We start from the raw sequence: 14,871 nt of genomic DNA, 5'->3' as shown, positions 1-14,871 counted from the left end.
AACATATTCTCTTTGCTGACTCTCCTAGCCCCATCCCTCTCGCTCTCTCTCTGTCCCATCCTCGCTCTACCCCCTCCTAATACAGTGCAGCACCCTCCTCCCATACGTCTTTCTCTTGACTCCCCCCTTTCCTTCTTCTCCCTCCCCTCTTTGTTTCTCCGGATGTATCCGGATGGTGGTTATGTCCTGACGGTGGTTATCTCTGGACGTGACCGGATAGTGGTTATGTCTGGATGCACCCTCCACATTTCTTTTCCCTCCCCTCATGCTGCCTTCCCTTCTTTCACCCCTCTTCACTCTCCAACCCATCCTCACTTCCTCCTCCTTCCTCACTCCCACACCCCTCCTCGCTCCCCCCTCCTTTCTTGCTCCACCATGGTTCATGATCTGATTTGAGTTGGTCTTCCTTTTAATTTTGTGTTACTTCCTCATATCGAGTAAAAATACTTTCAGGAAAGATTCCCCTGTCAGGAAAGGTGGGGTAAGGACTCCCCCCCCCCACACTATTCTCTCTCTCTCACTCCACCCATATACTTTCATCCTCCTTGGTCGCTTTGTTCAGTGTAATTGTACGCTGTACCGTCAGCCAGAGATACACCCCCCCCACCCCCAAGTGCAGACATTCATTATATTTAACTTATAGGTCTAACCACAACCCAGGATGTTACACCACAACCCAGAGAGTTATATCTCAAAAAGTTATGGATGAAATTTGATGGACATGTTGGGTATTTGACAAAGACGAAATGTTTCGATTTTGGTGAAGATCCAACACCGGATGCTAGAATTTGATTCTTCATCATTGAGAGATGGGGTCAAAAACAATTTATAGCACGATATCTCAAAAAGTTATGGACAGATTCGGAAGAAACTTGGTGGAGGACTTGGATAGGTGATAAGAACAAGCAGATTAGATTTTTGGTTCAGGTCCGGCTACAGATCCGGCCTATCAGTGGTATGCAAGACGTAAACTGTTTCGCTTAGCAAAGGTATGCGCGCTACTGAGTGACGTGGTTGTTTTTGATATTTAATGCCATGAGAAGTGAAACTCATATCAGCCTGATTTCAAAATATTTGAAATAAAACCTTTTCTAATTCCTGTGCAGTGAAAAACTGGTTTGAATAATAATTAATAGTTTCCTATCTATTATATCATCACACCACAACCCTCACTGTCTTTCTATAGGATCTACTGGTTTCACCATCAACACCTCGTGCCCCAGGTCTTGCACTGTTTGGCCTGCGCTGGGCTAGTGCTGGGCTTATTCGAGCTCTGGCTGAGGCCGTGGCTTGGGGGGCTGCACCATTGTTGTATGCTGTAGAAGATGTTGGAGGAGTTGGGGGTGGAGATGTTATTGATGTCACAGAGGGGCTTGCATCGCTGGGTCACATCAGAATCATCCGACCACAGGACGCTGACATAGTTCTGAATGATCAAAGGTGCTTCACCAAAAACACTCGGCCTTTTTTCAATATACCTTCCATGTGTTGTCTTTTTTTCAAATTTAATTTTCAATGTGGCTCGCTCATTTACATTTACTATCAAATGTGCGTGTACACTGTAAATGAGATGGGGATGAAGTAAGAGGAGATAGGGATGAGCGATAGATATATTATGTTAAAGGACACCTCACTGTGTAACTATTGTTAAAAAATGTCACTAAATAGGTTTCCATCCCCCATTTTATTCATCCCTTTACCGCATTGCCTTGTCTATGGATTTGGGCCTTGCCGGAAATACGAGGCTCTAGTCTAGTCTAATTTTGGCAGTACATGGATTGAATATTTTCATGCATGTGACGTCATTGTTTGATGTACAAGCCACACAGATCCATTCGTATGGCGCATTACACCCGAACGACTTTCAATGACAGTTTGACCCTTCGCTACGAACAGCCCTCAGGGTAACATGACGCCGACGCCCTTAGAACACCTTATGTTGGCCCCTGAGTGTGAACGCCAAATTTGGTTGAGGTCAACCAAAACTGTAAGAGAAGTTGTCGAACATGCGAGCAAACACGCAGACCGCTTACCCTTTATAGTACGGATCTACATTGGTGATGTTCTTTCATGGGAGCAATTTGGACACTAACATCTCTCCTGACATGAGGAAACAGCAACGTGAATATAGAAAGGGGCTTAGGCAAGAGCCATGTGGAAAGTGTGACATTGGTGAACAGCATCTGTTTATCCGTCAAGGCAAGATCGTGAGGTCAAAAGCAAGGAGACATCCAAAAGGAGATAACCATGATGCAGAGAGGAAGGAGGAATCGCTGGTAGCCAAGGAAGAGCATGGTGAACTACAGCCACGTAGAAAGCAGAAGGAAACAGAAGAGAAGTCCAGTGAAGGAAATTCACTCGAAACAATAGATATGCACATACTACCTGTGGATCTTGAGAGCATACCAGGTAGTGAAGCAGATTGTGAAGCGGATGTTGCGTTACCTGGACTGCCTTGAGCCAAGAATGACTAAATGAAGGTCACGGAAGCAATGGGGCAGAAAAAGTTGTAGCAAACGATGGAGATCAACTGGAAGTGCTCATACAACACACACACACACACACACACACACACACACACACACACACACACACACACACACACACACACACACACACACACACACACACACACACACACACACACACACACACACAAATGATGACTCCTTGTTCAATAAGATAAAACAACTGCAAGTGATTGGAGAGAAGAGAATGATCCAGACATAATTATGAAAAGTGAAATATTACTCAAGAACCACTTAAGAAAACCATCAGCAACCATTATCAGAACAGACAGCTATGACGCCTTCAGGAACATTGAATCCGACAACAACAGCAGCGGAGTAACAATTTATGGTAAAACTAATGGAGGCATCTGAAGTGATGATCGAATCCATCTTGGAGGAATCACAATGGTGCTCTTCAAGTCTACATGGGGAGGACAGGTTGCTTATTGGATGGTTGTATATAAGTCCGTCAAGCAGTATCGAAAACTCAATCGCACCGAATGAGCTACGAGTAACAGCATGTGCAGGGAATGAGACAAAATTCCCTGTGATAGGAGAGATAAATTTCCGAGAAATAGACTGGCTCGATGTACGTACTAGCACAGCGCTGCACCATCCAGCACACGTATTTTGGGGGCATCTTGCACGGATTGTTTCTGCACCAACATGTTAGCCAGCCGATGTGATTCTGCGCTGGAAAGAATCCATGTCCTCTTCATCTGGTCATCACCAATCATTAGGGATTCATGAAAGCTCAAGATGTGAGCCAGCATTAGGACGAAGCAGCCATTGTTGTTTGTAAGGACAGCTCAACTTATTTATTGAGCTGCTGTTGTTGTTGCTGAATGGCCCTGGACAGTTCTCTCAAACAAGCCCGTGACACGGAGGCAGCTGATTGATCTCCGAGGAGTGACCCAGAAATCCCACACATCCAGGATGGTGTACCCCCACCTTCACAAAGTCAGGGTCATGACAGAGTTGGGGAGAGAAGAGAGGAGAGAGGGCCGGTCCATAGAGACCGATTGGTACTCTGACCATGACTGTGCTGCCCTGCCCAATCCGGGCAGCAGAGAAGAATGGGGAATATTTGGCCCCTGCCTTGCATTGAGCGGTGCAACCATCGCGAAGAGGCATCCCTGATAGATGCTATTAACAGAGTTGAAGGAGGCGGAGAAGTCAGATCGTGTTAACTACCATAGAGGAAACTATGAGGAAATGGATACTAGGGTAAATTAAGCTAATTTGGAGGGAAATTGATGAGCAAAAGTTGATCACAAGCATCGATAGAGTCTGTTTAGGAATTCCAGTGATGTATTGATGTGTTAGTTCCCAAGAGAATACCTGGCAAGGTTCAAAGGAGAAACACTTATGTATATCACAAAAGAGGTGTGGCAGATGTCAAAGAGGAAAAACCTACTTTGGAGGAAGTACGTGCATAGTCGGAATGTAATTGACCACAGGTGCTTTGCTAGGCAGAGAAAGAATTTGAGGAAATCTACCTGCAGGGTGACTGGGAAGTTTGAGGAGGAACTGGGAAACAACCTGAGTGGCAATCCTAAAAAAAAAAAAAAAAACCTTATATCAACAGCAATGGAGAGATCCGAAAGATTTCTGACGTTACACCAACAGCAATGTAGAGGCGAGGAGAAGACTGCCAAGTCTTCACAACCACAAGCACAACCACAGACACCGATTCTGACAAAGCTGAAGCACTAAACGATGACTTCAGTAACGTATTTTCAGCGGAGGACGTCAGTAGTACGACGACGCCGAGGCAGAATGAGGACATCAGCTTGGAAACAACCAAAGACGTGAGGAAGGAAGTGAAAAGCTGAGACATGCAAGAGCAAGTCTGAGAGGCCGAACAAATAAAACATCCCTGGAAACTGAGGGAAATGGCCAACAGTATAGCAGAACCCTAAGCAACTGTACTTGCCAAGTCTCCGAAGGAAGGAATGCTACCATAAATATGGAAGAGGGCAAACGTAATGGCAATCTTCAAGGAGGGTCACAAGAAGGAACCTGGAAACGATAGGGCAGTAAGTCTCACATCAGTTGCAGGAAAAGGTCATGGAGGGCCTTGTCCGAGATGCATTGATCAAGCACTTGCTGACACACAACCCGTGAACGGAACGCCAGCATGGTTTTACACAAAGCAGGTCCTGCGTCACTCAGCTGCCCTGGGTTGTCGAGGAATGGAACGAGCAGTTTGAAAGGGGGAAACCAGTAGATGTGCTGTACTTCGACTTGAGAATCCTCTGACAGCGTTGCTCATGCAAGGTTTATGGAAGAGCTACCTTCCTATGGTATCGGTGGACAGTTCCTGCAATTCCAAAGGCCTTCCTGACCAACAGAGAACAATGCGTGATGTTGAATGGGCGTGGTATCTCCCTGGAGCCCAGTGACAAGCCCGATACCTCACGGTAGTGTCTTGGGATCGGTTCGATTTTGTGATTTTTGTAAATGACCTTCTAAATGCAGTGGATAAAAAGGTTCAGCTTTTCACCGATGCCACCCAAGCTATACAGCTCAGTATGTACCTGAGACCAGAATAATGCTCTCCAAGTGGATTTAAATAATCTTCCTGCCTGGTTGGAGAGATGGTAGCTTCCCTTCAACGAAAAGAAGTGCAAGGTGCTCCACGTCGGTGGGGGGGGGGGGGAGAGTAGAGATGCTGTGTATTTGATGAAGCGAGCAGAGCTTCAAAGCACCATTGCTGAAAAAGGGTCTGTGTGTCATCATCCGTAGCCAACTGAAGTTCCACCGGCACATCTCTGCTGTCATAAACAAAGCTAACCAAAACCGCGGAATTCTGAGGAGGACATTTTCCCACCTTAACAAGAGGACTATCCCTCTAATTTTTAAGACATGTCAGGCCATACCTATAATATGGCAACGTCCTGTCGCACTTGAGTTATGAAGGGGATGCTAGAAAGGTTAAAAGCATCTAGAGGAGAGCAACAAAAGTAGTCCCAGAACAACGTGGACTCCAGTACCCTGAAATTCTGAAGGAGCTACACCTATACTTGCTATACGAAGGCAGACAACGGGGTCAAATGCTAATGGTGCAGCAAACCTTGAATACACTTCAACAAGAGGACATTCCTTGAAGCTTTTCAAGTGAAGGAGCCATCTTGTAGTGTGGAGCACGTTAATCCACAAACGTGTGCTCGAGGACTGGAATAATCTCCCATGGCGTGTCGCTGAAGCTAGGAGTGTGGATAAATTTTAATATTGTTCATCAGATAGACACTGGTGGGGTGATAGGTTTCACCTTCCCGAGCCCCTACGAATGCACACCCAACACAGAACCGTTTTTTTTTAGATGTAAAGATCGGAAACCTGTGGGTGTAGCCTACATCCCATACCTTGATGATGATGATGAGATGTTAATGTGTGCGCATCCAAATCAACTGAGTAGATTGTTAGGCCAGTTTTGAAGGACGTTTAAGAGTCTACCAGAAAGTGGAGGCTGGCACCACCTGTGGACAAAACTAGGCAATGCAAGCATGTTCCCCCCTTTCCCTGATGGTCATGAATATGCCATCCAAGTTTGTTTTTTTTTATCGACGATACAACTCCAATGTTGGTAATTCGAAGACGAGCTGTGGTGTCTCTGGAAGCTTACAAGGTAAATTCAAACTTTAAATACCGGTGCTTGCTTGCAGTCAGATATTAACCCACAACCTCAAGGAATGTCAAGCCATTGTCCATCCCCACTATGACACGGAACCCATTTCATTTATCCCTTTGTTCACTTGGTGGCACGTCAATGGATGAAGTGACAGTAATTTGTAGTTTTATCTGTTTGTGGTGAGCAGGGTAAGCGGGGTGCTGGTGTGTTCACCCGCAACAGAAGCCAGCACCATTGTTTTGGCTGCACTGCGAGCTGGTGAGCTCACTAAGAAAGTTTAGTTTTCGTTTGAAAATTACAGCTTAGTCGTTAACAGTGTCAGGTAGTGAAATGTAACATTCGTTTTCTTTTGCTGTAAGTTCAAAAAGTGAGAGAAGCAAAGCAAGGTTCTTCCCAGGAATGAGAGGATAGCATCGGTGAGGGGTGGGTCAGAATAAATGAAGTAGGATGGGTTAAGAGTGGGTATTATGCTATGTCGGCAATGATGCATAATTTATGCAAATATGTCTATTAATTAATTAATTTACTTATTTACGTGTTTATTTATTTATCTGCAACAATTTGTGTTGTCTCTCCACAATATGAGACTTTCGACATGGCGTATGAACGCTAATGAGGCCTTCTGCGCATGTGCGGTGTGTGTTTGCGTTCACTTCGATTCCGGTCTGCTCACCGGACGCTTTTAACTTGCCGTTAGTGGCAACATCTGCAATTCAAATACGTAGTCTTTTAAACATAATTTTCAGCATTTTAAGAAGAATGAGTGGCAATTTCAAGATGGTTAACCATAATTATTCCATTGTCCGAAATGCAAACACGAGAAATATCCGCGGATGAAAGGTGTCAGGTTCCTCTCATTTACCTGTTAGTACAAACAAGCGGTGGCAGTGGACATAGCACACACACACACACACACACTTACACATTGACCATTCTCTTTTTACCAATAGATGCAAAAATCTCGTACAATTTCTCTTGTGACCTCACAGCCAAACAAAAAAAACGTATATTTATAACGACACTCACAGACCATACAACTCCCACTCCCCCAACCTCCCCATAATAGCAAGAAGAAAAAAAAAAACACAATAATAACGAAACTCAAGTAAAAGGTGACCAAGGTAGAATGCACTCGAGAGAGAGAGGTACTGACTCACGCTGTTGTTTCACTTCTTAGAAGTTAAAGTTGTTTTGTGATTTCACGACAACAACAATTTTTAGAAGTGAACTAACTCTCTCAATGCACTGTTCACAGAATATGTTAAGATTTCAAATTTCTTTCACTCTGTTCATTCGTGTATTATGATTTGCGGTTTTAGTTTCGAATGCATGATTAGAATTTATTTATTGTTTTGGGTATTAATGCTTCATTATACTTTGAATGACCTCTGATTTCAAAATGGAAAACTGCTTAACCAATCTCCCTCAAATTTTGCATATTTGGTGCTCAGGATACCCATGGGTAGGCCATGGGAACGAACCAAATTTGGCCCCTCTCTTCCCTCCCCCCAGGATGGGGAGATGATAACTAAGTTATGGTGTATATTAAAATTTGTGTAGCTTTGTTGGTATCTTTTTCAAACAACCACTTTTTGCTCTACAGTCGTTTACTCTGGCTCCTGACTTTGACTTTCTATCCCTGGTTAGTGTCAGCTGTTTCTGCTCCTTGGTCACGGCTGCTGTTGATCTGAATAGAGATCACCTGACCTGTGAAAGTCACCTCTCCCTCTGAATTGGAGTCTCTTGAGCTCTTTGCGCTGCTCACTCTTTAGATGTACTTCCTGTCTCTGCTCGGCGCGTGAGTATTGCGATCAACACGTCCCTGTTTGTCTGTAGAATAATTTGACAATATGAGCAGCTAGAATCGCCAAATATGTCAAAGCTTCATATGGTACACTCAGACATGATTATTGCAATACTCGGCGTGAGTAAATATATTCCTGTTCTAAATTTCACTTTACTTTTTTTTGTTGTTGTTGTTCTTATGACCTCAAAGTTGAACTCATCCGAGACATTCACAATATGAATCTCTGTTCCAAATTTGGTGATTCTAGCTTCCCTCGTTGTCCAGTTCTTCTGCCGACAAACTGACAAACACACAGACGGGATCATCGCAATACTCACGCACCCGACCTACAGCCACCGTGTGAGTAACGAGGTTAAAGGGACACTGAGCAGTGGGAACCCAATGATTCTTGTGGTATTGAGGGGAATCTTTCAAAACTATGAGGCAGGGCTTTTATGTCGTGTCATCACGACATCACGTAAAGTGTGCAGCAATGTTAAGAGAAGTTTAAAAGGTTAACCTTGGATTCTTTTAAATATATGATCAGAGTTACGAAGAGTTATTTGAAAACGGGATGCTGTTACACATGAGCATGAGACCTGCCCAAGGTAGTTCCAAATAAGCATAACAAATAAGCAAGGAATGCTGTACAGATGACAGTAAGGTTTTTTTTATGTCCATGAAATTTCAACATTCTGTTAGAATCGCTGGGCAGGAGTTGAGGCAAGTTTCCTTCTCCGGTACATTGTACGTGCTTGAGTACGCGTGACATCGGTCGACAAGGAAATCCTTTTCATGAAGATGATGCACCAGAAAATCGTGTTTGTTCACATCTCACTTTCTCGTTAGCCACCTGTGCTCTGACAAACCTTGATGAAAATTATGGCTGACATGTCCATGGATTAGTCTGGGAAACTTGCAATGGCAGAACTGATAATGGCATTGTGCTGATGCAGTAACAGTGCATAAACAGTACCTAAGGAACAAATCGAGGAAAGGGGCCTCAGTAATATAATGCACCTGTGTGAACTCACTTGACTGATGACAAAAGTGCAGTCAGTGGTGGTGGAGGTGGAGGTTTTCAAAAAGATCTAACGTCTGATAGGACCGGTATGTTAAACTTTGACAGGCTTAAATGTCTTTGGAGTTCGTTAAACGTGTAACAAATTGTTAAATTTGGCCCGTCAGTATTCCCATCTGACCCCTTGGCTCATAATGCGGGAAACCCAAGTTCAAATCCCATATAAAGGTATGTTTGTCCATTGTCTACTCATGTCATTGTAATTCATGTCAAAGCACTGATGTAATACTTGTATAAATTCTTCCATGAGTCTTAGATCACTGTAAGAAAAAAAACCTCTAAAAAACAGACTTGGTGGTGTAATGGTTGGACCGTCTGCCCTGAGTCTGGGAGGTCGGTGGTTCAAACCCCAACCGAGTCATACCAAATACTTTTAAAATGGTACGTGCTGCTTCCTTGCTTGACTCTCAACATTTAACAAAGGATAGAGCGTGGACAAACAACCATATATTGGTAACACGAGCATAGGCTTTGATGGGTCCGATGGCCACCACCTGCATTGAAGTTCCTTGTTTGGAACATATATTAAGCAGCCAAACTTATTTATAGGGTTTACGATTTGTGGAAGCATTTGTACATACTGTGCATCACATGTAGGACAAAGGCATCACTGTCTGAGTTGGCGCACTAATACAACACAGGGGAGTTCTTCTCATGCATCTGTCTTTATATCATGTTGAATAACAGTTGTACTATGACTATTGTACAACTGTCGTAGTACAACTACGACAGTTGTACAATAAGTACAATAAGCAGTTGTACAATAAGCCATATTTATGACATCGTTTTCTCTCTCCACACTCAGTCGTGCAATTAAGGAGGAAGAGGTGAACATTTCTAAAATGTTCAATTTTTACCCGATTGACTTGAAATTTGAAGAGTTGCATATTTTGTCATTGAATTCAACCACCAATCAATTATTTTTTTTAGGTCAACATAGGCCAAAGGTCAACAACTTAGGTGGGATTTCTAAAATCCTCAGTTTTCATCCGACTGACTTGAAATTTGAAGAGGATTTATATTTCAGATCACCGAATTCAACCAGCCAATTATTTTTGAGGTCAACATAAACCAAAGGTCAATAACGTCGGTGGAAGTTCTAAAATCTTCAATTTTCATCCCATTGACTTGAAATTTGAAGAGGATTTTAATATTTCGTCATTGAATTCACCAATAATTCACCAATAATAACCAATAAAAATCGTCACCAATAATTGTTTAAGGTCAAATTTGTTTTATCAATTTCACAAGTATCGTGCTATGGACAACTTGTTTGTTTGTTTATTTACTTTTACAAGGTTCCATGGGAGAAGCCTGGTATTGTCTTAACGGTTAAGGTAGCTGGCTTACGATCTTATGGTCCTAAGATTGAGTCCCTGGCGGATATTAAATTAACACCAGGTGTGGTTGACTCAGCCGATCATCCTTCTGAGGTCGACAAGATGAGTACTAGCTTACTGAAAAGAATAAGCCATTCGAGTATCCTGCATCAGAGTGGTGACCCGTTTGGGATTGTGTCCCCGAGCCAGGAGAAAACTGCCTTAGCAGCCATATGCATCTGAAGATGTGAAAGGAGTGGCTTTTTCTTCCTTTTAGATTGATAAGGTCAGGTCAGGTATGGGAGCATGTGCCAGAACAGCGCGTCGCTGCGTCCACTTTCCGCCGGTACTCCAGGGGCCTCCGTCTGGCCATCCCCCAGGCAGATGCCAGGCCCATCCCCATCTCCTTGAGATGCTGGTCAACCTGCTGCAACCACGAGGCATGTGGTCGGCCCATTGGCCTCCTCCACTCACGAGACTCCCTCGCTGAGAGAATCTGGTGAGCAGGATCAACGTCAGGAAAACGAGCCACATGTCCATACAGCCGCAGCTGATGCTCACGGACGATGCAGGTAACAAATCTCATCTGAGTCTCTCTCAGCAACCGCTCGTTGGACACAAAATCCGACCAGCGATAGCCAAGGATTCTCCGAAGACACCTGGTACCAAAGGAGTTAAGTCTCCATCTCAAATCCTTGGTCAGAGTCCAAGTCTCACATCCATAGAGCAAGACTGGAAGCACCAAGGACCTGAAGACTCGGACTGTCGTCCTCCTGCACAGGTACCAGCAGTGCCACACCCCATGATCCAGTGAATCCACGACTCCCCAGGCCTGACCCAGACATCTATTAACCTCTGACTCACAGCCAGCAGGGACATGAATATCACTGCCAAGGTAAGTGAATCTCTCCACGACCTCAACATCCTCACCACAAACAGACACAGGCAGGACAGCAACATCCAAGATGTCATTGAAAGCCTGGATCTTAGTTTTGACCCAAGAAACCCGAAATCCCAGCGGCTCGGGCTCCTCATTCAGCACCTCGAGGGCCCCCAAAAGGATATCTAAAGTCTCCGCAAAGATGACTGCATCATCTGCGAAATCAAGCTCCGAGATCTTGACATTCCCAAAGGATGCACCGCAGCTTGATCTTTCCGACATCCTCCCTAAAATCCAGTCCATACAAGTGCTGAAAAGTGTGGGGGCCAGTACACACCCATGACGAACTCCAGTAACAACTAGAAATAAGTCAGAGATGGTACCACCACACTTCACAGCACTCTCAGTGCCAGAGTAGAGTTCAGACATCAGATCTATCAGTTTTGTTGACACCCCACGAAGACCAAGAATCCTCCGGAGGACATCCCGATTCACTGAATCGAACGCTTTCCAGAGATCAACATAGGCTGCAAGCAACCCCTGCCAAAAGTCTCGTCTGCATTCGGTGAGGACCGATTTGGTGAGGACTCTCGTCTGCCTGACCTCTTTGGTGTAAAGCCTGACTGCTCTGGGCACTGGTGCTCCAGCAGATGGTGGTGAACCCCATCAATAATTATTCGAGCAAAGACCTTTCCCGATATTGTGAGCAGCATGATCGTTCAGTAGTTGTTGCAGTCCTGGCAATCACCTTTCCATTTCCAGAGAGGGACCACAAAGCCCCTCTTCCAATCAGTTGGGATGATGACTGCATTCCAGGCAGAGCACAGAACTGCAGGCAACGACATGAGTACAGCATTTCCACCAGCCTTGAGAAGTTCAGCATGGACGCCAGAGATCCCAGCACCGGTTCACCACAGTTTGCGTTTCCACAAATGAAGGTGGATCACAGTTGATTGGAGGGTCAGCACTAGGGATTGTAACACCCCTTCTCCTCTACTGATCTACTCCTTCACAGATTCCTCCCACATCGGCCTCCTTGTCCACCCTTAGTGCATGTACAGTTTTACGCCTCAACTCCCTGAACAGCTCAGCTCTACCATTACGCCTGGCCCTGTGACTGGTAAATGGTATCCAGTGTTCTTTGAGAGACAAAATTCATCTTTGCCCTCCGGTGATTTCCACGACATCCACCGACAACATCAAGGATGGTGGTTTGGAAGGCACGCCACAACTCTTCAGGATTTCCCAAAGCAGCCAGACCTCCAAATCCCTACTCAGCCTCTTTGCAAACTTCTCAGCTACCCTCTCATCCTTGACATTGCCAACATACAGCCTAGGCTGGGATGGTACCATTTTCCCGGATTTACGCTGCAACTTCAGAGTTTCTACCATAAACCTGTGGTTAGTATTGAGGAATTGAGTAGTCCGGTTCTTCCTGCAGTTCTGGATCATCCTTCAGTGACCATCAACGACCACATGGTCAATCTCCTTTGCCACACCGCCAGCATTGGAATTCCAAGTCCAGCGTTGAGCCTGTGGGTGCTGAAACCATGAACCAGCCACCCTAAGTTCATGACTTCTTGCAAAGTCAAGGAACCTGGTGCTATTCTGGTTCACATTTACATACCCACAGGGACCAACACGCGTCTCATAACCATCCTTATCAGTGCCGGTCGATGTATTTAAATTCCCCAAGATGAGAAGAGTATCTTGCCTGTGACACTGATCAACCACAGACTTGAGTGTGGCATAGAATGCGTTCTTCACGGTAAGATCATTCGCCTCAGTCGGAGCATACACGGAGACCAGGGAAACAGCACCCAATGAGCGACGAATCCTTCATGTCATGATAAGCTCTTTGACCGGTGTTACCTCATTTATCATGGGAGTCAACTTATTGGATACAGCTCCAGCAACTCCTTGGGCATGGAAACAATCAGAGCAACCAGACCAATCGTAGGTGAAACCACCCACCATGATCTCGCCACTATCCAGTCTCCGAACCTGAGAGAGTGCTACAATACCAATGTTCATACGCTGAAGCTTCGATGACAACAGAGACAGGTGATCATCCTCTCTTATGGATCGGACATTCCAGGCACCCACCCGAAAGTACCGGCTCAGGTTAACCCAAGGAGACCTCCATCTGGTGGATGACACCTCAACAACACTCTGCCACAAACCACTGCAATCTGACCCAGCAAGTTTACCCCATGCTTTTCCTCCTATCAAAGAATGGGGGTCCCGAAGGCTTTGCCCCAATCCCATCACTCAGTGAGCTGCTCTGCGAAGGGCAGCAGCACATGCGAGGTACTCCTATGGAGTGGGTTTTCGGTTTTCTTTGTGTTTATGTGTTTTGCAGAATTAATTGTTTTACGGTGGCCGGAGTGCAAATCCTGCCACCATCCTCCTAATAAAAAACGTATTCCAAGTGCAGGAGGACGTCCGCAGACACAGTTGGGCATGAGATGTGGATGGCCGTTGGCTCACAAGGAGCTTGTCCACCCTTTGACAGGTTTTGTTTTTAAACTTGCTGGGTGTCCATAACCATACACACTCCTCACCAGAAAACCTGGTGGGGGAGACGGTGTTGTGGTGAACAACCATCAAACAGGTTAGTACAGGTTTACATGGTGCCTGTGGCAAGGCACAGATCTAATCTGGCCTGACCTGTCAAAGCCAGCTTATTTTTTACACAAGTAGGGTTAAACATTAACAATTCAATGATTAGACTAAGGTACATTCTCGTACAGGCACAAACCTCGCCCCAATGCAGTTATATTTCAACACTAGCAAAGGTACCCAGCGTTGCTCAGTCTCTCCTCCTACTCCACCCCCACCCCCTCCCTCCTCCCACCCCATCCCCAACCAAGGAAAAGACTTTCATGAAGATAAGTCGTTAATTATCTTCAAAAGGGGTGTTTAAATTTATCCAAACACCCAATTTTCACTCAAGCACTCTCTTGGAGTTTCCTCGTGGGTATGTAAAGTTTTAGGCTGCTAGGTTTCATGGTTTTGGAGTTATGGAAGAGACACAAACACACACACACTGACACACACTGACATACACTGACACACACACACACACACACACACACACACACACACACACACACACACACACACACACACTGACATACACTGACACACACTGACACACACTGGCACACACACACACACACACACACACACACAAACACACACACACACACACACACACACACACACACACACACTGACGCACACTGACATACACTGACACACACACTGACACACACTGACATACACTGACACACACACTGACACACACACACACACACACACACTGACATACACTGACATACACTGACATACACTGACATACACTGACACACACAGACGCACACAGATGCACACAGACGCACACAGCCGCACACTGGCTCACACTGACGCACACTGACGCACACTGACGCACACACTGACTCACACACTGACACACACACTGACACACACACTGACACACACACTGACACACACACACTGACACACACGCTGACATACACACTGACATACACACTGACACACACACTGACACACACACCGACATACACCGACATACACCGACATACACCGACATACACCGACATACACCGACATACACCGACATACACCGACACACACC

General features: G+C 45.2%; 1 protein-coding gene across 2 annotated transcripts in view; it reads left to right on the top strand.

The window, feature by feature from the left end:
* LOC147029082 (uncharacterized) overlaps nucleotides 1–14,871 on the top strand; it is a 136,785-nt gene that overhangs the window by 43,723 nt on the left and 78,191 nt on the right. For both annotated transcript variants that reach the window (XM_085880025.1, XM_085880024.1), the window contains exons 3-4: nucleotides 1,187–1,440; nucleotides 6,332–6,402. In XM_085880025.1, coding sequence (XP_085736151.1) covers nucleotides 1,187–1,440; nucleotides 6,332–6,402 — 325 coding nt within the window. The remainder of the gene's footprint in view (nucleotides 1–1,186; nucleotides 1,441–6,331; nucleotides 6,403–14,871) is intronic.

The sequence above is a fragment of the Eptatretus burgeri genome, chromosome 4 (genome assembly GCF_056783735.1).
Source record: "Eptatretus burgeri isolate ZD-2024b chromosome 4, Ebu_testis_v1, whole genome shotgun sequence".
Classification (NCBI taxonomy): Eukaryota; Metazoa; Chordata; class Myxini; order Myxiniformes; family Myxinidae; genus Eptatretus; species Eptatretus burgeri.
The sequence above is the reverse complement of the archived record's forward strand: the minus strand, read 5'-3'. Positions and strand labels throughout refer to the sequence as shown.